The sequence below is a fragment of the Triticum aestivum genome, chromosome 6D (assembly GCF_018294505.1).
Source record: "Triticum aestivum cultivar Chinese Spring chromosome 6D, IWGSC CS RefSeq v2.1, whole genome shotgun sequence".
NCBI classification, from domain to species: domain Eukaryota; kingdom Viridiplantae; phylum Streptophyta; class Magnoliopsida; order Poales; family Poaceae; genus Triticum; species Triticum aestivum.
This window is the reverse complement of record NC_057811.1, coordinates 136103058-136128624: the sequence shown is the minus strand read 5'-3', so window position 1 is coordinate 136128624 and position 25567 is coordinate 136103058. Positions and strand designations below refer to the sequence as shown.

Sequence of the window (25567 nt, the reverse complement as noted above, 5' to 3'; positions counted from 1 at the left end):
CATTAAAAAAATTATGAAGTCAAACTTCATATTATTTTGATCAAGATTACAGATTTTTTTTTATCAACATCTAGAATGCTAAACCAATACCGTAGCATTAGGTTCATCATGAAATATATTTTATATGGTATTTTAATAGACGGGTGAGCGCGATCGGCCGGTAGAAGGTAAGCTTTTTCCTATAGATATAGATAATTTGTGTATATTAAACTTGGTCGAAGTTTGTTAAAATTAACTTTTGCGAAAACCAATGGGTAAGTGACTGAGCGGCTATTATCCTTCATTACGTCTTTTATTTATATAAATATTCAATCCTAGTTGAAAATGCTGAACATGCTAATGACCAGACTTTACTTGGCGGATATCCCAAAGCTGTATACGCATAAGCTAAAGCCATCCTTCTACCGACTGCTGTAGCACAGCAGAGCTTGAGCTAGGGAGAGCTGTTCATGCAAGGACGCGCACGGTCGCACCACTGTGCCACGTTCAATTCACATTGAGTACATCTATTAGTTTCAATCACAGTGCTATTGATCGTGCATCTATCGGCAAAGCCTATTTAAATGAAGGTAGCCAGTGCTTGCAATTGCATAGCACCACTACTGGCACGTGTGATAAGGGTGTAGTACGTACCTACATACGGCGAGCAAGTCCCTACACGCTAGTGGCGTTGAACCGGCCGTCGGTCGAGATGGCATCACCCATCGGCGTCTGTGACCGGCGGGAGGCAAGGTTGTGCGCAGTGACCGGCGGGCGGGGGTTCATGGCGAGGCACTTGGTGGCGGCGCTGCTCTGCTCCGGCGAGTGGCGGGTGCGGATCATCGACCTCGCCCCTGCGGCCACTCTTGAACCTGCCGAGGAGGAGGGGATCCTCGGCGCTGCCCTCCGGGACGGCCTTGCTGTGTACACCTCCGCCGACGTCTGCGACCTAGCCCAGCTTACCCAAGGTACGTAGTTCGTGCTTTGTCTACTGCCGCTTGTTTCAGTTAGGCCTTGTACAATGAGAGATGCTTAGAGCGGTGCTTAAAAAAAGAAACCGAGATTTTCTGAAGCACCGGTGCCTATTTCTATCGAAGAGACGCTTAGTTAAGCGTCTATCCTGTACAAATAAGCACCGGTGCTTAAAAAAATCTGGTTTATTTCTCTAAACACCTCCCCTAAGCACCTCCCATTGTACAAGGCCTTAGAAGCCAACTTTTTTTGTTTCTTTTATTAATCCTATATACGCATACAGACGGTTTACAGATTTTTACGGACTGAATAGAAATGAAGGCCTGGGGTTAAATCAAGAGGCGGGCCCACTAGTAAAGGCAATTAGAATAGCATGAGCACACATGTCACCCCTCCCATACTTTCTGTTAGAGCATCTTCAGTCGTTCGGCCCCTGGGGCGACCTAGCTCCCAGTCATGCCCCCAGGCGCCGCCCCTAGGATGCGGAAAATTCGAACTTGGTCGTTCCCGCTCACAAAAGACGCCACAGGTCCGGCGATCGCAAGTCACAGTTCGGCGATCGGATGTAGTCTGGCGTACAAAAAATAGAGCGCCACAAGTTGGCGTGCGCAACGCATCACTCAGCGGGGTCGGCCTCTGGCGTTGGTGGAGTCGACGTGCGCGGGCTGGGCGGTGTCGGAGCTGCTTCGGTGCTAGGCGGTGTCGGCGCGGCTTCGGTGCTGCTGGGCGTCGTGGAGGCGTCATCACTCGGGCTTGGCGTGGGCGTGGGCATCGGCGTGGGCGTGGGCGCGGGAGTTGGCGTCGCCGTTGTCGGCAGCTGGTTCAGGATGAGGCCGCGCTCCGCCATGTACCACGCCTTGAGCTTCTCGTCGGTGCTCTGGAGCATGTCCGCCCCGCCATCAGAAAAGCCAGGTCGGTGTTCCTCTTCTTCGCGGCGACGTTGGTCTGGAGCAGGTCGAGCTTGATGGCGCCGTTCGTCATCAGCGACGACCACCGCGCTGCGGTTTTCTCTTCACGCAGGACGGCCCGGGCCTGTGCGTCGGCGAGGCAATGCTCGATGGACTCCTGCACTCGCGCGGTAGCGGCGTCGGCGTGTTTCCCCTTCTTGGCCCCTTTGTTGCCGTCCGGCCGCCCCTCTGACGCGCACGGCGTCGGCGCGTCCGGCTTGTACGTCTCCTTGGCCTTGTCGAGGGTGCGCCGGACTTCCGCCCACTTCTCGCACATGTCAATGCGCTTGTAAACGTGGAGGTACTTGAACTCGGCGTCGTTGTTGCCCTGCCGATACAAGGCGAACATGCGCAGCAACTGCGCGGAAGAACAAACAGTTGGCGGGCGCACACGGCGAAGAGAGGCGGGAGACCGGCGTGCCATACCTGATCCTCAACGCTGGCGCCGCTCTCCGGGCGAGTTGCGACCTCCTCGACGATCCCATGCCATTTGTGTTGGGGAACGTAGCAGAAATTCAAAATTTTCTACGCAACACCAAGATCAATCTATGGAGTAATCTAGCAACGAGGGGAAGGGGAGTGAATCTACATACCCTTGTAGATCGCGATGCGGAAGCGTTGCAAGAACGCGGATGAGGGAGTCGTACTCGTAGCGATTCAGATCGCGGTTGATTCCGATCTAAGCACCGAAAGAACGGTGCCTCCGCGTTCAACACACGTGCAGCCCGGTGACGTCTCCCATGCCTTGATCCAGCAAGGAGAGAGGGAGAGGTTGGGGAAGACTCCATCCAGCAGCAACACGACGGCATGGTGGTGGTGGAGGAGCGTGGCAATCCCGCAGGGCTTCGCCAAGCACCGCGGGAGAGGAGGAGGAAGAAGAGGGGTAGGGCTGCGCCAAAAGGAGACGTTCTCATGTCTGTATGGCAGCCCAAACCTCAAGTATATATAGGGGGGAAGGGGGCTGCGCCCCCTTTAGGGTTTCCACCCCCAAAGGAGGCGGCCAGCCCTAGATCCCATCAAGGGGGGCGGCCAAGGGGAGGAGAGGGGGAGGCGCCCCACTAGATGGGCCCTAAGGCCCATCTGGACCTAGGGTTTGCCCCCTCCCACTCTCCCATGCGCCTTGGGCCTTGGTGGGGGGGCGCACCAGCCCACCTGGGGCTGGTCCCCTCCCACACTTGGCCCACGCAGCCTTCTGGGGCTGGTGGCCCCACTTGGTGGACCCCCGGGACCCTCCCGGTGGTCCCGGTACATTACCGATTTCACCCGAAACTTTTCCGGTGACCAAAACATGACTTCCCATATATAAATCTTTACCTCCGGACCATTCCGGAACTCCTCGTGACGTCCGGGATCTCATCCGGGACTCTGAACAACATTCGGTAACCACGTACATACTTTCCCTATAACCCTAGCGTCATCGAACCTTAAGCGTGTAGACCCTACGGGTTCGGGAACCATGCAGACATGACCGAGACGTTCTCCGGTCAATAACCAACAGCGGGATCTGGATACCCATGTTGGCTCCCACATGTTCCACGATGATCTCATCGGATGAACCACGATGTCGGGGATTCAATCAATCCCGTATGCAATTCCCTTTGTCCATCGGTATGTTACTTGCCCGAGATTCGATCGTCGGTATCCCGATACCTTGTTCAATCTCGTTACCGGCAAGTCTCTTTACTCGTTCCGTAACTCACATCATCCCGTGATCAACTCCTTGGTCACACTGTGCACATTATGATGATGTCCTACCGAGTGGGCCCAGAGATACCTCTCCGTTTACACGGAGTGACAAATCCCAGTCTCGATTCGTGCCAACCCAACAGACACTTTCGGAGATACCCGTAGTGCACCTTTATAGCCACCCAGTTACGTTGTGACGTTTGGCACACCCAAAGCATTCCTACGGTATCCGGGAGTTGCACAATCTCATGGTCTAAGGAAGTGATACTTGACATTAGAAAAGCTCTGAGCAAACGAACTACACGATCTTGTGCTAGGCTTAGGATTGGGTCTTGTCCATCACATCATTCTCCTAATGATGTGATCCCGTTATCAACGACATCCAATGTCCATGGTCAGGAAACCGTAACCATCTATTGATCAACGAGCTAGTCAACTAGAGGCTTACTAGGGACATGGTGTTGTCTATGTATCCACACATGTATCTGAGTTTCCTATCAATACAATTCTAGCATGGATAATAAACGATTATCATGAACAAGGAAATATAATAATAACCTATTTATTATTGCCTCTAGGGCATATTTCCAACAGTCTCCCACTTGCACTAGAGTCAATAATCTAGTTCACATCACCATGTGATTAACACTGACAGGTCACATCACCATGTGACCAACACCCAAGAGTTTACTAGAGTCAACAATCTAGCTCACATCTCTATGTGATTAACACTCAATGAGTTCTGGTTTGATCATGTTATGCTTGTGAGAGAGGTTATTAGTCAACGGGTCTGAACCTTTCAGATCCGTGTGTGCTTTACGAATATCTATGTCATCTTGTGGATGCTACCACGCGCTATTTGGAGCCATTTCAAATAATTGCTCTACTATACGAATCCGGTTTACTACTCAGAGTCATCCGGATTAGTGTCAAAGTTCGCATCGACGTAACCCTTTACGACGAACTCCTTTTCACCTCCATAATCGAGAAAATTCCTTAGTCCACTAGGTACTAAGGATAAGTTCGACCGCTGTCATGTGATCCATTCCCGGATCACTATTGTACCCCTTGACCAACTCATGGCAAGGCACACTTCATGTGCGGTACACAGCATAGCATACTGTAGAGCCTACGTCTAAAGCATAGGGGACGACCTTCGTCCTTTCTCTCTCTTCTGCTGTGGTCAGGTCTTGAGTCTTACTCAATACTCACACCTTGTAACACAGCCAAGAACTCCTTCTTTGCTGATCTATTTTGAACTCTTTCAAAATCATGTCAAGGTGTGCGTTCTTTTGAAAGTATCATCAGGCGTCTTGATCTATCTCTATAGATCTTGATGCCCAATATGTAAGCAGCTTTATCCAGGTCTTCCTTTGAAAAACTCCTTTCAAACAACCCTTTATGCTTTCCAGAAATTTTACATCATTTCGGATCAACAATATGTCATTCACATATACTTATCAGAAATGTTGTATCGCTCCCACTCACTTTATTGTAAATACAAGTTTCTAACAAACTTTGTATAAACCCAAAAACTTTGATCACCCCATCAAAGCGTATATTCTGACTCCGAGATGCTTGCTCTAATCCATGGAAGGATCGCTGGAGCTAGCATACCTTTTAGCATCCTTAGGATCGACAAAACCTTTCTGATTGTATCACATACAACCTTTCCTTACGAAAACTGGTAAGGAAACTTGTTTTGACATCCATCTGCCAGATTTCATAAATGCAGCTAATGCTAACATGATTCCGACGGACTTAAGCATCGCTACGGATGAGAAAATCTCATCGTAGTCAACTCCTTGAACTTGTGGAAATACTCTTTGCCACAAGTCGAGCTTCATAGACGGTAACATTACCGTCCACGTCCGTCTTCTTCTCAAAGATCCATTTATCTCGGATTTCATGGCTCTTAACCATTTGTCGGAATATGGGCCCACCATCGCTTCTCCATAGCTCGTAGGTTCATTGTTGTCTAGCAACATGACTTCCAAGACAGGATCACGTACTACTCTGAAGTAGTACGCATCCTCGTCGTCCTACGAGGTTTGGTAGTGACTTGATCCGAAGTTTCATGATCACTATCATAAGCTTCCACTTCAATTGGTGTAGGTGCCACAGGAACAACTTCCTGTGCCCTGCTACACACTAGTTGAAGTGACGGTTCAATAACCTTATCAAGTCTCCACCATCCTCCCACTCAATTCTTTCGAGAGAAACTTTTCCTCGAGAAAGGACTGTTTCTAGAAGCAATTACTTTTGCTTCCAGATCTGAAATAGGAGGTATACCCAACTGTTTTGGGTTTTCTATGAAGATGCATTTATCCGCTTTGGGTTCGAGCTTATCAGCCTGAAACTTTTTCACATAAGCATCGCAGCCCCAAACTTTTAAGAAAACGACAACTTAGGTTTCTCTAAACGGTGTCGTCTCAACGGAATTGCGTGGTGCCCCTTTTAAAGTGAATGCGGTTGTCTCTAATGCCTAACCCATAAACGATAGTGGTAATTTGATAAGAAACATCATGGTATGCACCATATCCAATAGGGTGCAGTTATGATGTTCGGACACACCATCACACTATGGTGTTCCAGGCGGTATTAATTGTGAAACACTTTCCACAATGTCTTAATTGTGTGCCAAACTCGTAACTCAGATATCTCTATGATCATATCATAGACATTTTATCCTCTTGTCACGACGATCTTCAACTTCACTCTGAAATTACTTGAACCTTTCAATAATTCAGACTAGTGTTTCATCAAGTAAATACACTCAGCATCTACTCAAATCATCTGTGAAGTAAGAACATAACGATATCCACTGCATGCCTCAGCACTCATTGGACTGCATACATCAAAATGTATTACTTCCAATAAGTTGCTCTCTTGTTCCATCTTACTGAAAACGAGGCCTTTCAGTCATCTTGCCCATGTGATATGATTTGCATGTCTCAAGTGATTCAAAATCAAGTGAGTCCAAACGATCCATCTGCATGGAGTTTCTTCATGCATATATACCAATAGACATGGTTCGCATGTCTCAATCTTTTCAAAAACGAGTGAGTCCAAAGATCCATCTACATGGAGCTTCTTCATGCGTTCTATACCAATATGACTCAAGTGGCAGTGCCACAAGTATGTGGTACTATCATTACTATCTTATATCTTTTGGCATGAACATGTGTATCACTACGATCGAGATTCATTTTAGGTGCAAGACCATTGAAGGTATTATTCAAATAAACAGAGTAACCATTATTCTCCTTAAATGAATAACCGTTTTGCGATAAACATAATCCAATCATGCTCAACGCAAACACCAAATCTCGATAGTAGAGGGAGCATGCGATGCTTGATCACATCAACCTTGGAAACACTTCCAACGCACATCGTCATCTCACCTTTAGCTAGTCTCCGCTTATTCCGCAGCTTTTATTTCGAGTTACTAACACTTAGCAACCGAACCGGTATCTAATACCCTGGTGCTGCTAGGAGTACTAGTAAAGTACACATTCATATAACGTATATCCAATATACTTCTGTCGACCTTGCCTGCCTTCTCATCTACCAAGTATCTAGGGTAGTACTGCTTCAGTGACCGTTCCTCTCATTACAGAAGCACTTAGTCTCGGGTTTGGGTTCAACCTTGGGATTCTTCACTAGAGCAGCAAACGACTTGCTGTTTCATGAAGTATCCCTTTTGCCCTTGCCCTTCTTAAACTAGTGGTTTTACTAACCATCAACAATTGATGCTCCTTCTTGATTTCTACTCTCGCGGTGTCAAACATCGCGAATAGCTCAAGGATCATCATAACTATCCTTGATATGTTATAGTTCATCACGAAGCTCTACTAGCTTGGTGGCAGTGACTATGGAGAACTATCACTATCTCATCTGGGAGATTAACTCCCACTCGATTCAAGCGATTGTGGCACTCAGACAATCTGAGCACATGCTCAACGATTGAGCTTTTCTCCCTTAGTTTGCAGGCTTAAGAAACTTGTCAGAGGTCTCATACCTCTTGACGTGGGCACTAGTCTGAAATCCCAATTTCAGTCTTCGGAACATCTCACATGTTCTGCGACGTTTCAAAACGTCTTTGGTGCCACAATTCTAAACCGCACCTGAACTATCACGTAGTTATCAAAACGTGTATGTCAGATGTTTCGTAACATCTACAGACGACGCTGAGGTTCAGCACACCGAGCGGTGCATTAAGGACATAAGCCTTCTGTGCAGCAATGAGGACAATCCTCAGTTTACGGACCCAGTCCGCATAATTGCTACTACCAACTTTCAACTAAATTTTCTCTAGGAACATATCTTAACCAGTAGAACTAAAGCGCAAGCTATGACATAATTTGCAAATACCTATTTGACTATGTTCATGATAATGAAGTTCATCTGATTATGAACTCCCACTCAGATAGACATCCCTCTGGTCATCTAAGTGAAACATGATCCGAGTTTAACTAGGCCGTGTCCGATCATCACGTGAGACGGACTAGTCAAGATCGGTGAACATCTCCATGTTGATCGTATCTTCTATACGACTCATGCTCGACCTTTCGGTCCTCCGTGTTCCGAGGCCATGTCTGTACATGCTAGGCTCGTCAAGTCAACCTAAGTGTATTGCGTGTGTGCCGAGGCCATGTCTGTACATGCTAGGCTCGTCAACACCCGTTGTATTCGAACGTAAGAATCTATCACACCCGATCATCACGTGGTGCTTCGAAACGACGAACCTTCGCAACGGTGCACAGTTAGGGTGAACACTTTCTTGAAATTATTATAAGGGATCATCCTACTTGCTACCGTCGTTCTAAGCAAATAAGATGCAAAAACATGATAAACATCACATGCAATCAAATAGTGACATGATATGGCCAATATCATCATGCTCCTTTGATCTCCATCTTCGGGGCACCATGATCATCTTTGTCACCGGCATGACACCATGATCTCCATCATCATGATCTCCATCATTGTGTCTTCATGAAGTTGTCACGCCAACGATTACTTCTACTTCTATGGCTAACGCGCTTAGCAATAAAGTAAAGTAATTTACATGGCGTTATTCAATGACACGCAGGTCATACAAAAATAAAGACAACTCCTATGGCTCCTGCCGGTTGTCATACTCATCGACATGCAAGTCGTGATTCCTATTACAAGAATATGATCAATCTCATACATCATATATATCATTCATCACATCTTCTGGCCATATCACATCACATAGCACTTGCTGCAAAAACAAGTTAGACGTCCTCTAATTGTTGTTGCAAGTTTTTACGTGGTTTGTAGGTTTCTAGCAAGAACGTTTCTTACCTACGTATGACCACAACGTGATTTGCCAATTTCTATTTACCCTTCATAAGGACCCTTTTCATCGAATCCGTTCCGACTAAAGTAGGAGAGACAGACACCCGCTAGCCACCTTATGCAACTAGTGCATGTCAGTCGGTGGAACCTGTCTCACGTAAGCGTACGTGTAAGGTCGGTCCGGGCCGCTTCATCCCACAATGCCGCCGAAACAAGATAAGACTAGTAGCGGCAAGAAGAATTGACAACATCGACGCCCACAACTACTTTGTGTTCTACTCGTGCATAGAAACTACGCATAGACCTAGCTCATGATGCCACTGTTGGGGAACGTAGCAGAAATTCAAAATTTTCTACGCATCACCAAGATCAATCTATGGAGTAATCTAGCAACGAGGGGAAGGGGAGTGAATCTACATACCCTTGTAGATCGCGATGCGGAAGCGTTGCAAGAACGCGGATGAGGGAGTCGTACTCGTAGCGATTCAGATCGCGGTTGATTCCGATCTAAGCACCGAAAGAACGGTGCCTCCGCGTTCAACACACGTGCAGCCCGGTGACGTCTCCCACGCCTTGATCCAGCAAGGAGAGAGGGAGAGGTTGGGGAAGACTCCATCCAGCAGCAACACGACGGCATGGTGGTGGTGGAGGAGCGTGGCAATCCCGCAGGGCTTCGCCAAGCACCGCGGGAGAGGAGGAGGAGGAAGAGGGGTAGGGCTGCGCCAAAAAGGAGACGTTCTCATGTGTGTATGGCAGCCCAAACCTCAAGTATATATAGGGGGGAAGGGGGCTGCGCCCCCTTAGGGTTTCCACCCCAAGAGGAGGCGGCCAGCCCTAGATCCCATCAAGGGGGGCGGCCACGGGGAGGAGAGGGGGGGCGCCCCACTAGATGGGCCCTAAGGCCCATCTGGACCTAGGGTTTGCCCCCTCCCACTCTCCCATGCGCCTTGGGCCTTGGTGGGGGGGCGCACCAGCCCACCTGGGGCTGGTCCCCTCCCACACTTGGCCCACGCAGCCTTCTGGGGCTGGTGGCCCCACTTGGTGGACCCCCGGGACCCTCCCGGTGGTCCCGGTACATTACCGATTTCACCCGAAACTTTTCCGGTGACCAAAACAGGACTTCCCATATATAAATCTTTACCTCCGGACCATTCCGGAACTCCTCGTGACGTCCGGGATCTCATCCGGGACTCCGAACAACATTCGGTAACCACGTACATACTTTCCCTATAACCCTAGCGTCATCGAACCTTAAGCGTGTAGACCCTACGGGTTCGGGAACCATGCAGACATGACCGAGACGTTCTCCGGTCAATAACCAACAGCGGGATCTGGATACCCATGTTGGCTCCCACATGTTCCACGATGATCTCATCGGATGAACCACGATGTCGGGGATTCAATCAATCCCGTATGCAATTCCCTTTGTCCATCGGTATGTTACTTGCCCGAGATTCGATCGTCGGTATCCCTATACCTTGTTCAATCTCGTTACCGGCAAGTCTCTTTACTCGTTCCGTAACTCACATCATCCCGTGATCAACTCCTTGGTCACATTGTGCACATTATGATGATGTCCTACCGAGTGGGCCCAGAGATACCTCTCCGTTTACACGGAGTGACAAATCCCAGTCTCGATTCGTGCCAACCCAACAGACACTTTCGGAGATACCCGTAGTGCACCTTTATAGCCACCCAGTTACGTTGTGACGTTTGGCACACCCAAAGCATTCCTACGGTATCCGGGAGTTGCACAATCTCATGGTCTAAGGAAGTGATACTTGACATTAGAAAAGCTCTGAGCAAACGAACTACACGATCTTGTGCTAGGCTTAGGATTGGGTCTTGTCCATCACATCATTCTCCTAATGATGTGATCCCGTTATCAACGACATCCAATGTCCATGGTCAGGAAACCGTAACCATCTATTGATCAACGAGCTAGTCAACTAGAGGCTTACTAGGGACATGGTGTTGTCTATGTATCCACACATGTATCTGAGTTTCCTATCAATACAATTCTAGCATGGATAATAAACGATTATCATGAACAAGGAAATATAATAATAACCTATTTATTATTGCCTCTAGGGCATATTTCCAACAATTTGTTGCACGCCCCCTGGATACGGCCCCAATGGTTCGACATCGCCTTCGCCATGTGCTGCATGTAGACGCCTTTAAAGTAGAGGTCGACGAGCTTGCGTTCGTCGAACTCGGCCTTGATGCGCTCCCAGTACGTCTCGATGCTCTGGTTCGTGCCGGTGGTCGGGTCGAGGCAGATGATTTTCCATGCTTCGGCGAGGCATTCCTCCTCCTTAGACGCCCACTTGATGCGCGGCTCGCCGAACCTGGCCGCCCGCTTCATCTTCTTGCGCCTCCTCGCCGGAACAGTCGCCTGCTCCTCCTCCTCCTCCTCCTCCTCCTCTTCGTCCTTGTGACGCCCCTGATTCAATTGTACACTAATCATGCACGCAAACGTGTACGATCAAGATCAGGGACTCACGGGAAGATATCACAACACAACTCTAAAACATAAATAAGTCATACAAGCATCATAATACAAGCCAAGGGCCTCGAGGGCTCGAATACAAGTGCTCGATCATAGACGAGTCAGCGGAAGCAACAATATCTGAGTACAGACATAAGTTAAACAAGTTGCCTTAAGAAGGCTAGCACAAACTGGGATACGGATCGAAAGAGGCGCAGGCCTCCTGCCTGGGATCCTCCTAAACTACTCCTGGTCGCCGTCAGCGGCCTGCACGTAGTAGTAGGCACCTCCAGTGTAGTAAGAGTCGTCGTCGACAGTGGCGTCTGGCTCCTGGGCTCCAGCATCTGGTTGCGACAACCAGGTATAGAAGGGAAAGGGGGAAAAGAGGGAGAAAAGCAACCGTGAGTACTCATCCAAAGTACTCGCAAGCAAGGAGCTACACTACATATGCATGGGTATATGTGTAAAGGGGCATATCAATGGACTGAACTGCAGAATGCCAGAATAAGAGGGGGATAGCTAGTCCTATCGAAGACTACGCTTCTGGCCATCTCCATCTTGCAGCATGTAGGAGAGAGTAGATTGAAGTCCTCCAAGTAGCATCCATAGCATAATCCTACCCGGCGATCCCCTCCTCGTCGCCTTGTTAGAGAGCGATCACCGGGTTATATCTGGCACTTGGAAGGGTGTATTTTATTCAGTATCCAGTTCTAGTTGTCATAAGGTCAAGGTACAACTCCGGGTCGTCCTTTTACCGAGGGACACGGCTATTCGAATAGATAAACTTCCCTGCAGGGGTGCACCACATAACCCAACACGCTCGATCCCATTTGGCTGGACACACTTTTCTGGGTCATGCCCGGCCTCGTAAGATCAACGCGTCGCAACCCCACCTAAGCACAACAGAGCGGTCAACACGCCGGTCTAATCCTAAGCGCGCAGGGGTCTGGGCCCATCGCCCTATGCACACCTGCACGTTGCGTACGCGGCCGGAAGCAGACCTAGCCTAGTGGCGTTCCAGTCCAATCCGGCGCGCGCCACTCAGTCGCTGACGTCAAGAAGGCTTCGGCTGATACCACAACGCCGGGATACCCATAACTACTCCCGCGTAGATGGTTAGTGCGTATAGACCAAATGGCCGGACTCAGATCAAATACCAAGATCTCGTTAAGCGTGTTAAGTATCCGCGAACGCCGACCAGGGCCAGGCCCACCTCTCTCCTAGGTGGTCTCAACCTGCCCTGTTGCTCCGCCACAAGTAACAGTCGGGGGCCGTCAGGAACCCAAGCCCACCTCTACCGGGGTGGAGCCACCTGTCCTTTCAGCCCCCTCATCAGCATCACTTGCGGGTACTCCTCGAGCCGACCCGACTTTAGTCACCACATGTGTCATGTATATAATGTATATAGGATATACCCGTGATCACCTCCCGAAGTGATCACGGCCCAGTAGTATAGCATGGCAGACGAACAAGAGTGTAGGGCCACTGATGGGAAACTAGCATCCTATACTAAGCAGTAGGATAGCAGGTAAGGGAAACAGCTGTAGCAACAATGACAGGCTATGCAACAGAATAGGATTAACCGAAAGCAGTAACATGCTACACTACTCTAATGCAAGCAGTATAGAGAAGAATAGGCGATATCTGGTGATCAAGGGGGGGGGCTTGCCTGATTGCTCTGGCAAGTAGGAGGGATCGTCGACTCCGTAGTCGAACTGGGCAGCAGCAGCGTCAGTCTCGTAGTCTACCGGAGAGAAGAGGGGGAAGAAACAGTAAATATAATGCAAACATAAGCACGACGAGACATAACATGGCAAAGCGCAGCGATAGGAGTGTTCTAACGCAGTGCTACACGATACTGGCGAAGGGGGATAATATCCGGAAAGTTTTCCCGGAGTTAGGCATTTTTGGACAGATGAAACGGAGGGGGAATGTTGCGAGTTCGATAGGTTAGGGAGGTGTGGTGGACGAACGGACTGCGTATTCGGATTCGTCTCGTCGTTCTGAGCAACTTTCATATAGAAAACATTTTCATCCGAGTTACGGTTTAAAAGATATGAATTTTCAAAGTTTTATTTGAATTTCTGGAATTATTTGAATTTAGCAAAAATGAATTATGACGTCAGCATGAGGTAATGCTGACGTCAGCAGGTCAACAGGTCGGCTGACCGGTCAAACCAGACAGGTGGGTCCAGTGGGACCCACATGTCAGCCTCTGTTAGTCTAACAGTAATTTAAACTAAACTAACAGTCTAATTAGAGGGGTGGGCCCCATATGTCAGTGAGTGATTAGTTAATCTAATTATTTTTATTTATAAAACAATTGTTAGACTAATTAACAGAAGGGGGGCCCGCATGTCAGTGGCTGGGGGCCGCCCAGTCAGCTCGTTGACTGCGGTCAACAAGTCAATGGGGGACCTGGGTCCACCAGTCAGTGGCCCAGGCGGTGCCACGTGGGTGCCACGTCGGTGACGTCGCCGGAATCACGCCGGCGACCATTCCAGCGGCGGAAGTTCGCCGGAGTTGCTCGGATCTCCAGCACAGGGCACCATTCCGCGCGTTTTCGGTGGCGTTCGAACGAGTAGATCGTCCCGCGTCGATCTAGAGTGATCCCAGGAGCGGGGGTGGCCGGAGTGGAGCTCAACGACGACCGCGGGCGGCGCCGGACTACGGGCATCTCCGAAAACCACGCTACGGGGTGCGTTCTAGCTAACAAACGACGCTAGCGGGCTCTACGGACCTCCGGCAACTCGACGGAGGCCACCGCTTGGCTCGGAGATGGACGGGGTGAGCGCAACGAGCTCGCGGACGAGGCCGCATGCGGCAATGGCGACGGCGGCACCGCGAGCCTTCTACGGTGTATGAGGAGGAACCAGAGGAAGGGGTGGAGGCTTACGGCGCGGCACACGGAGGCCCTCGAGTGAACGGGAGCGCAGAGGGGAGGCGGGATGAATCGCGGCGGGCGGCGGCGACCGAGGTTGGGGAAAAGCTTGACCCGGCCGCTGTAGGGCACCCCAGCTCGTCCTGAAGCGCGGGGTCGACGAGGACGACGTAGAGGGAGCTCGGGGACATCGGCGGCTCGACGAACGGTGGTCGGGGCCACGCCTACGAGGCTTCGGCGGCGATCTCGCTCGGGCGAGGGGAGGACCAGAGAGAGAGAGAGAGCGGCCGAGATGCAGAGAGGAGTTGGTGGAGGTAGGTGGGGAGGAGGCCGAGGCGTCGAGGGGAGGGGTCAGTGGAGGCGGGGGCGCTGGCGATCTTATCCCCTCCTCGACGCCGGCGAGGGGAGTCCGGCGGGGACGCGCGCCTGTTCCGACCCTGGTCGGGGGAACAGGGAAGGGGAGAGAGCGACCGGGGGGGGGGGAACGGGCCGGTTCGGCGGATGGGCCAGGTGGGCCGGCCTGGCTGCGAGCTGGGCCGTCTGGTCCAGGGGGTCATTTTCTTTTCTTGTTGTTTTACTTTGTCTTATTTTTTCCTTTTCTGTTTTGGCTAATTGTCTGGGCACCAAGTGAGTTTTCTAAAATATGATAGCTGGCCCACAAATCACAGCACAATATACCTTACCACCAAAAACTAGTTTGGGGTAAATATCATTTCATATTTATTTTGTATTAATAAAAAGGTTATTAATTAATGTTTTCAGCCACTGTTTGAGGATGTTTAAGTCACCTATCAAATTTCAATAATGTTCTTTACTATTTTATCATAGCCTCTGATTTATCTACTATTTATTGAACATTTTAGTTTTAGTATTTGAAAACTTTTATTGTTTGCTTGATTTTGAACTTTGAATTTTGATCCGGTTTTGAACTAACGCAAGATTATCAACACTAACAGAGGTGACGTGTCATCACTAGCGTAGGTTTACTGTAGTATAATTATCCGGGCGTCACAGCGTCCCCGTCGGCGTACCCCGGTGAGGGCGATCCCCATGGCTGCGGCGACGGAGAGCCGACGCCTTGCTGGCCCCAGGGCGCGTACTGGGCGTGGCCGCCGGGCGGATTCATCATCCCCGAGCGAGCCGCCTCGGCCTCTGCTTGCTCCGCCGAAGCCGCAGCCGCACGCGCCGCGTTGTCACGGGCCTTCTTGGCGATCGCCCTGTTCCTTCGGTCGGCGGTGATAGCCTCCCGTCGCTAAACTTCCACCCTCCAGTCGGCGTTTGACATGCCCGATGGCTTGGACGGCGGCGCCCTCGGCTTCCTCTGCTTCGGCTGGGCGACGGAGGTGGTCGCCGTTGCCGCGGCGCGGGGGACGACGTACTTCTTCGGCGGCATGGCGGCCGACTGGGAGGCGAGCGGGAGGGAGATTGGCGGGAGGAAGGGAGAGAATGGGAGGGAAGTGGGGGAAAAGCGGGAAGAGGCGCTCGACTCGCCGACAGAGCGGACCCACGCGCCCTTTTTGCTTGTGCCGGCGCCCCAGGCGCCCCCCAGGGCGCCGGGTTCGGCCTGCGTCCGCCGGCACCAGTTTCGGCCCGAGCCGGCGAAAAACAGGCTTCTGGGGGCGCAACTGGGCCATTTTTTCGGCGCCGGCGCGGCAAAAACGCCTGGGGAGAGCCTGTTGGGGGCGTGGCTGGAGATGCTCTTAGGGGCCACTAAGCTCTGGAGAGCAACTAGTTGACGAGCGCTCCTTCGGGAGCCTCACAATGATCACTTGCGGTGGAAGTGGCGCGCTCTCAGCCACCGTCGCGTGTCGCGCCCTGAACGCTCCCTTCGTAATTTTTAATTTTTTTCTCACGCGTTTTCTGCTTTTTAGATGGTCTTTTCGGGTTTCCATCGGTATTTCTTAGCTTTTCGAAAGAAAAAAATTTGCGCAAAAAAAACTCTTTTTATTCCTTCCTTAAGAGGCGCGGTTTTGCTTCCACGAGAGGCATGCTTTTGCTTCCGCGAGAGACAGCGAGAAGCACGGCCGTGCCTCTCGGAAACGAAAAAAATTGCTTTTTCACTCTTTTTTTCTTTTGTGATAGGCACGGTTTTGCTTTCGCAAGAGGCACAGTCGTGCCTCTTGAAAATGGAAAAAAGAAACGTGTTTTCACTTCTTTTTCTTCTTCGTGATAGGCATGGTTTTGCTTCCATGAGAGGCATGGCCGTGCCTATCGGAAATAAAAAAATCATGTGTTTTCTCTTTCTTTTTCCCTTTCGTGAGAGGCATGTTTTTGCTTCCACGAGAGGCACGGCCATGCCTCTCGGAAACGAAAATAAATACGTTTTTTCCGTGAGAGGCACGCTTTTGCTTCCGCCAGAGGTACGGATTTGTTCCGCAAGAGGCATGACCGTGCCTCTCGGAAACGGATTTCGGAAAGGGAAAAAACGTGCTCCCGCTTCGTCTTTTGTCTTTTTTGTGAAAAAATCATCAAAATCTATCAACATGGGATCTAGTTTTGAAGACCTCGACGCAAGGAATCCAACAGTGAAAACAATTCGAGATTTGGACGCATAGTTTAAGAGATAATACGTTTTGAATAAATGGATCTATGAAAAAAATGAAAAACCCCAACAAGTGACGCACGTGTAGCGCCACTTGTCACAACCTAGAGAGGTGAGAGTGATCTTTGAAAGGAGTACTTCTCAATTAGTAATTTCGGTAGCTCTGGCATTATCGGGTTTTACTCCACTATACTAGTAAGTTTGCACGTGCAATGTACGTCTCGACCAATGCTCTTCCAAAGATACGTCTACTACTCCACAAAACACACCCTTATAAGTAAACCACGCCAAATGTGAATTTGAAGATCCAACTAAAGACACTCACAACACTTGAAGATAAAGCTAGGCACCATATTTGGCCCGCTATCATCATGTATGTTGAGCAACAATGAAAAGTTTTTCAAAGGAAGAACAATGGTGGGCATGCAGTCCAATATAGCTGAGAGAAGATACTACAAGAAGAAAATTAATATAATGTAAATAAATAAACAATTGGTAAAAGGAATACTACCACAAATAAAGCACATATAATGGTGGAGAAAATGGAACATAATGCATTGGACAACAATGCCCAACCATGTTATGAATTTGTTAGAGTAGCTTCAAATAAAATATGCAAGGAAGAGTAACTTCAAATTTGAGTGTGAGATATCATCCATTCCAAGTTGATTATGTGTAAAAATACATCGGGAAGGGAATAGAGAAACGAAGCAAGTCCAATAAATTTACTTGTACAACATTGTCCCATCTCCTTTGAAAAGTCTTCAAAGGAGACGGGACACCCAACAATGTCCCGAACCGCTCATTAAGATTTTATTCTCTGCACCTCTTTAACCAGCTCATTCATACAATAGAGAAACCTATCAAATCACATACAATGAGTGCATGATAGCTAGTTAAATGAGCCAACCATTTCCACCCAATAATAGTGTAAGCATGCAAGGAAAGATCTTGCCAGCTCAAACATGAGTGAAAACGATAACAAAGATATCAAAGGTTTGTCTCAATATCCAGGTATTAGAGAATTAATGTGAGTTCTTCTCTACAAAAGACGTCGCTGGTGCTGAAACCAAAAACATACTTTGGCTTACAAGGTAGCAGAGTAGTATGGAACATCGGAAATTCGTTGACATGGACGAGCGAACATGCCTGCATATCAGATTTTTGATGCAAACTCAGAAATATATACACAGTTTAGGACTTTTCTGAAAAACAAATATAACATCAACAAGCTATATGAGGTAGTAGATCATCATAATGCCATACCACTCTTCTCTTGACAATCAAACTCCCCTCTAAATTATATAAACATATAAACCATCTATAGTAGCCAACAATGCACTCATTTTCTTTTTTATAGTAAACAACCAAATTCTGGAAACCAAAAAGACATTACCATATTTTGGTAAAGAAGCTAAAGGATAACATCATGGTTTACTCTGGAATAGCACGCCCATGATCAAAAGATTCACATGGCGATGAAACTTCTTATGTATGCCTATGTTTCTCTTAATATTAGGCGACCACATATTTGTTACATTCATCCCAAGGCAGAAAACATGCTTGTACTCTTAAAAATGATTGTGTAAACCAAGTTAATTTGTTTATACCGTTGAGCCAAATCAGAAGTAATTATAACTATGAATTTCGACAGCTCATGTTTTTTTTACACGGCACTATGACAGTCAAGAGGAAATACACTTATTTAACATCAAAGTGGTAAAATCACTTGTTACCACTATAACCCTGAAAATATCAGAGTCGACTTCAAGACCCTTGCATATGGCTCCTATATCATAACAACATAACTCAAAACTAACACTTGCTAGTTACTCTTGTAACAAAAGAAGTCCTACGACTACAAAAAAAATCTTGTAGTTCATTCTTTCATAGTAAACGCTGACTGAATTATAGTTGCCAACACTCATGCATCACAGTGCCAGGAGTCCTGTAAAATAGCATGAATATCACTAATTTTTAACATCTGTAGCACAAATATGTACAAGGGAAATAATGTAAATCCCTGGCAGTAAAGTGGCAATAATATTGGAGACTTTTGATTTTCAGTGGAACTTGTAGCAATCACACATGAAATATTCCTACCAAAATGCACACAGATGAAGTACTACAGAGATAACAATTACCAACACGTAGACAAAATAGTACAACAGACAACCGAAGTGAGCACACCTGAATAGAGAAAGAAAGGTGACACTGGACTTCCTTGCTATCACCGTGGAGCAAATTGAACAAAATTCAAAACTCACCCATAGATGCATCATGAAACTGAGTGTTTGAATCTCTTGTCAGTGTTGTAATGACAAATAGGATAATGCCAAGAGGTTCGGGTTTGAGACACCTAGGCGGGATACAAGAGATTGCAGATTTCTTTCGTTGATAATAAAAAACCAGAAATTATACACGCAAGAATTTAAGGAATCACTCGGACCCCGAGAGGAGATTGGGCGCGGCGAGATGAGGCATTGTGGCCGAAACTCGCGGCGCATCGGGCGACGCGCGCGTTGGTGCCTGGAAGAAGGCACAGCTCCTCCTCGGCCCTCGCATGTCCACGACGGTGGCTCGCGCGTCCCGGCGGCGGCGTCCCGCTGGCAGTGCGGCCTTCATGCTTTTGGGGATTTTCTCTTTTCTGTGATGTGGAGGCTTCGTACGTGGATGGATTTGTTGAGGTGGGACGAGACTTGCCTGCTCCCTTCCCATGCTCCCATCCGTGCTCCCGCATACGTGGCTTGATTTGATTGGAAGAAAATAAGGCCCGGCCCCACCCCCTGAAAATCAGGGGGGGAGATGATTAGATTAGAAAAGAAAAAGGGAAAAGAACAGCCGTAGGATGAAGTGGGAGCACGGATGGGAGCATGGAGAGGGAGCAGGCAAGCCGGATCCGTTGAGGTGGGCGCTAATTAAGGGAGAGAGGTTAACCGATGGCAGTTTGGATGGCGTGCATGATTGTAGGAGTTTTTTTTACGTGTGATTGCAGGAGTTGCGGACGCGAGACGTGGAATATTTTTCTCCGCGGGTGGAGTATGGTCAGTCAACCTAAATTGCTAATTGCACACAGAAAACGGATCAGATTAAGACTAACCGTTAGATCGAGTTTAGTGGGCCTAATCTTACGGTGGTAATTAGTCCGTGTATATTTTGTGGGGTGCGTTTAGAAAAGATTATGTTTGATCTTGTATAAGTAGTGTAGATTATGATTATTGACGGGCTTTGCTACACCTACGCAAATTCTTTTCGTAACTTACGTCCTGACTGACTTGGCCTAATTTGGTTGGAAGAAACTTTAGGCCCAGGCCCACGCCGTGAAACTCAGGGGGCTCATTAGTTTAGAAAGGAAAGGGCGTAAGTTTACCTAGAAAGATTATGTAGGTCTAGCATTATTGATTATTGACCATGACAAATCTAACATTTTTCACGTATGTTCTTTGAGGATGGCATATTTAGTTGCCGAGCATGATAAATCTGTCTCACTTCATTTTCTCATCAGAAAATTGTTGTGCTTGCACATTAAATTTATCATACCGCGTCAATATAAATTACTATAGAAAAGTTAGATTTAATGCCTACAAATCTGACATCAATTTTTTTAGTGTTTTAAATCTAATAACAATCTGGTAGAAATAAACGCTAGTACTGAAAACATATTTTTCTACGCACTTCTAGAAATCTTTAGTCAGTACGTGTTGGTGCAGGGATTGATGATGACTAGTCTACCACCACTTATAAAAGCATGATTTTGATAAATCCAAATGATCTTATATGGTCATTTAACCATCTATATCCAACGTCGTCACATCACCATCAGATCATCAAGACCTTGCCGTGTCAAGAAGCTAAGAATGAAGGACGTGACCCATCTTTTGAGTGGAGAAATGAAAGCGCCGCTGCAGCCTGCGGGACCGCAACCGGTGCAAAGTGACTAGCGCCAAACTAGCACACGGCATAGCTTGGATTTCCAAGTCGGACAAATCTTATGGACAGCAACTCTAGCAGACCCCGCAAAACGCCGGCCAGCAAAACGTGTATGCAGTTCGCGCAAAACAGTTTTTGCGGGCCGGCACGAGCTGGCACAGATGCAGACCTCCCAAACCGACCCGTAAAAAAGTATATTCGCGGAATATGTTTTTTTACGGGTCGGCTATGCGGGTTATGCTCTTTGCGCCGCTGCATCCCCGCAAATCTCAAATCCAACATAATTCAACAATAAAAAACAAACTGAAATATTCAAATCAAACATAGAACAATAATCATCCGCATTACAAATAATTATTCATATCACCGTAGCAAACTAAAAATAATGCAATAAAAACTTGTCATGAATACAAATACAAATGAATACAAAAATTAGTCATTGTCCAGCCCTTTGCCAATGGTGATCAATGAGATCTTCCTGAAGTTGAAAGTGTGTGTCTGCATTTTCAATCTCCTTGTATGTCTGAAGAAAAGCTCTAATACGGTTTGGGTCTCTAGCTGGTTTGACACGGCTACCCACATTATCGTAAAAGAATTCTAAGTCCATTCCTCTCTCATCTTCAAGAATCATATTGTGTAGGATAACACAGCAAGTCATGATGTTCTTCAGGGTTTTCTTATATCCCAAAAACGAGCAGGACTTTGGACAATGGCAAACCTAGATTGCAAAACACCGAATGCTCTTTCAATGTCTTTTCGGGCTGCCTCTTGCACCCTTGCAAATTCACATTGTTTTTTTGGGTTCTTTGATTCTCTTGACAAATGTGCACCAAGGAGGATATATACCATCTGCTAGATAGTACCCCTTTGTGTATTCATGCCCATTGATAATGTAGTTGCAAGCAGGAGCATCACCACTAGCAAGCCTAGCAAACAAATGAGAGCGTTGCAACACATTGATATCATTGAGTATGTCGGGCATACCAAAAAAGCAATGCCAAATCTATAAATCCTCGGATGCTACGGCCTCTAGCACAATTGTTGCATCACGAGACTTGCCATAATACATTCCTTGCCAAGCCTTGGGGCAATTTTTCCAATTCCAATGCATACAATCAATGCTACCTAGCATACCAGGCCAACCTCTCCTCTCATTAGCTGCCATCAATTTCTTTGTGTCATCTTCATTTGGTGCCCGAAGATACTCGGGACCAAAGACACGGACGATCACTTTCGCAAATCTACGCACAGACTCAATTGTGCTATCTTCACCAATGCGAAGATACTCATCGGCATAGTCAGCGGGGACGCCATATGCAACCACCCGCATAGCTGCAGAGACTTTTTGATATGCACTAAATCCCTTTAAGCCAGCGGCATTCCTTCTCTGAGTGAAATACCAGCAATTTGCCTCGCAAGCTTCAACAATTTTCACAAAAGGGATCGGCGCATTCGGTACCTTCTGCGGAAGAGGTGTGCAGGATATGTAGGATTCTCCGAAAAATAATCTTGCATCAACATCTCGTTTCCAAGATGGCGATTCCGCGGAATGCACAGACGCCCGACAGTAGATCCTCGCCTCCTCTTTCGGTACTCGTCTTCATGCTCCTTCACGGCAAGCGCCATGACCAATGTTTGCTGCCGAAAGTTCGCAAGCATGGTCTCCACACCCGAGTCGTCTGAATCGGACGAATCGGATAGCAAGAACTTCTCGCACGGGGTCAACTCCATCTACACGCACGCCGGCGCGTCAATCTACTACACAGCTCGCGAAAATCACAAAAAGGGGACTAACCGGTGGTGCGCTCGGCGGTGGTCGATACTAGCAGCGGCGGCGACTGGGGGCGGCTCTTCTCGCCGGATCCGGAGGGGCGGTGCAGCGGCTCGGCGCGGGAGGGTGTGGGGCGGCCCCGCGGAGCGATTCCGCCCGCAGATATGGCCGGAATCGCCGGCGGCGGGCGGGCGGAAGCAAGGGCGGGCGGCGGCGGAAGGAAGGGGGAAAAGAGCGCGGGCTGAAATATCCCTCCCGCCAACTGCTTCTCTGTGATGCAGGGCACCGCAGCCGCGAGGGGAAAACCCGCATTTTCCCGGGTTGGGGCCGGAAATTTGCCGCGCCCCCTAAAATTTTTTGCGGGCCGGGGTGGGATGCGGGGTCTGGTCCGGCAGGCTTTCTGGCCCGCACCCGCATTTTGGCGGTTATTTTGCGGGTCCGGGACGGATGCGGGCTCTGCTAGAATTGCTCTTAACGCAGCTTCAATGACTCTATGAAGTGAAGTCATGCAGCGCCTTAGCCCCCAACATCCACCACTCATTTCACATCCAATCCTCAGTATTCACGCAAGGCAAAAAATACCCAGACTTAATAGTTTTCAGCTTGCAAGGATGCACTGGACACTCCAACCTAGAAAATATTTGATCCCTGAACATAGTATGAAACGAAAAACTGAAATGGTTGCAAAATGCAAAAAACTAATCTCAGTAGACAAGGAAAAAAAATGAATGACATAACATTGAAATTTGCAATCATTTAACCTTCAGTGTATAATCTGTAGCGTATCATCGAAATTTTAAAAGAATAAAACACTGAAAGTCTGAACCAACCAAGGAAGGAAAAAATGAATAATGTAACATTGAAATTTTGAAAGCATCAAACATTCAGTGTACAATTTCTTTTTCTATAGCATACCATTGAAATTTTCAAAGCATCAAACAAACTAGGGGATGCTTCCCAATAAATTCTGAGCGTTGGATGTGGAATGAATGGTGGATGTTGGGGGCTAAGGCGCAGCGTGACTTCAAAGTCACTGAAGTTGCTTCCTAGAAGAATAAGGGAGAGTAGCGGGAGTGGGAGGCGATGAGGTAAGCTCTTCAAGACACGTGCATAATTACTAGTTAAATCCTTGGTACAGCCTTTTGTTTTTTAGGGCAGGCCTTCATGACTATCTTTACTAAAATGAAATGTAAATAATTTGTATCCGGACATCTGACCGTATGAGCTGTAGTACACCCTTCGGTCCTTTTTACTCTGCATATTAGATTTTATCAAGTCAAACTTTGTAAAGTTTGATCAAATTTATGTTAAAAAATACTAACATCTAGAATACCAAATATATATACTATGAAACTATATTTCATAATGAATCTAACAATATTGATTTGGCATTGTGAATGCTGGTATTTTTTTCTATAAGCTTGGTCAAAGTAAATGTAGATTAACTTCGGACAAAACTTATATATGTGCACTAAAAAGGACCGGAGTGAATACTATACAATAGGCTGAAAAACTCCTTGTCCGGATGATGCACGCGCATGCACTTACAGGCCCGGCCCGGATGGGGGGGCAGGGGGGGCGGCTGCCCCGGGCCCCCGAAATCCAGGGGCCCCCTCCCAGATGTGGTACGAATATAGCCCATAGGCCCATATCATTTCCTGAAATGAAATTAGCTCAAACAAAGGAAAGAGGTAGCAGCCTAGGCGCAAGTACGCAATCAGGAATTCATTACTTTCTTCTCCCGAAACGAATTAGCTCAAGTAAACAAAACTAGGCCCACATTGATGTACGCACGCAATCACGGCGTAACTCTTGCGACGTGAGATCGCATCCCTAATCCACTGCCCTATTCTCTGTTCCCTGGTCCCGAATTTTAGATCAAAAGTCGCTGGCCGCCGGCAGCTCGAGTACATGGACGCAGCCACGCAGGACTTTATTTTAAGAGACAAGATCTTATATATATTGTTCTCCTTGACTTGCTTAGTCGTTCTGTAGCCTAGTTATTCGAATGTTTCTCAAGATAAACGGATGTCTAACATGTTTCGCCTACAGAAGAATGACTGATCTCTTGACACGAATCATGGCCTTACTACTAGGTTCCGGATGGCCAGCGGGATTCTAGAAGAAACTTTTAGAATAATATGTAGAAAGTATTGAACGAAAATAGTATCAAAATTGGTTGCATTAAAGTATTACTGGTTATATATATTAGGGGGGCCCCAATTTTTTGTCTTGCCCCGGGCCCCCAAAATCTCAGGACCGGCCCTGGCACTTAGTGTATGGGCGAAACAGATTGACCATTGTGATCCAAAGTAGCATGCTTAATTAGAAGGTTTAATTTATATAATATTATACTCTGCAGCTTTCGAAGGGGTAGAAACTGTTTTCCATACGGCTGCGCCTGATCCTAGCAAGAACGACTTCCAGCTTCACTACAAGGTCAGCGTCGAGGGTAAGTCAAATTAACCGCCTAAAAGGACGTGTAGTATCTTTTTTCTGGGCCAAAAAAACCAGTCCTTTTACTCCGTAGTTTGGAATGCTAGCCCGCCGACTCAATAAACTAGGACAGATTATACTGTCGTCTGTGGACATACAAATGATTTATGCAATCTCAATTTACTTAGACATTTCTCCTTCCCCGTGCACAGGGACGAAGAATGTCATCGAAGCTTGTACCACATGCAAGGTTAAAAGGCTCATATACACTAGTTCGAGCTGTGTTGTATTCGATGGAGTGCACGGCCTCTTTGACGTGGATGAATCAACGCCATATCCAGATAAGGTTACCCGCAAAATCAAATGCATCAATCAGTTTTAGTACCTTGCTCGCTGCGCAGTTTTCTTTTCCCGGGGATGCTCGCTACGAGGTGCGAAAAAAGAAATTCGGCAATGATAGTACCGAACAGTAAACATCACTATTCATTTTTCTTTCTAACCTCATAAATGAATTTGTGTTTGAACTTGAAATTTCACATGTTGATTGAACAGGACTCACCTGCCTTTGTAGTGACTGACATGTGAGTCCCACAACAGGCTGACC

The 25567-nt window shown here is 47.6% G+C and overlaps 1 protein-coding gene across 1 annotated transcript in view; it reads left to right on the top strand.

The window, feature by feature from the left end:
- The first annotated feature begins 574 nt into the window (after positions 1-574).
- The window catches only part of LOC123141346 (3beta-hydroxysteroid-dehydrogenase/decarboxylase), a 31750-nt gene continuing 6757 nt past the window's right edge, over positions 575-25567 (top strand). Inside the window, exons 1-3 of the mRNA XM_044560521.1 lie at positions 575-947; positions 24890-24979; positions 25176-25309. Coding sequence (XP_044416456.1) covers positions 692-947; positions 24890-24979; positions 25176-25309 — 480 coding nt within the window. The 5' untranslated portion in view covers positions 575-691. The remainder of the gene's footprint in view (positions 948-24889; positions 24980-25175; positions 25310-25567) is intronic.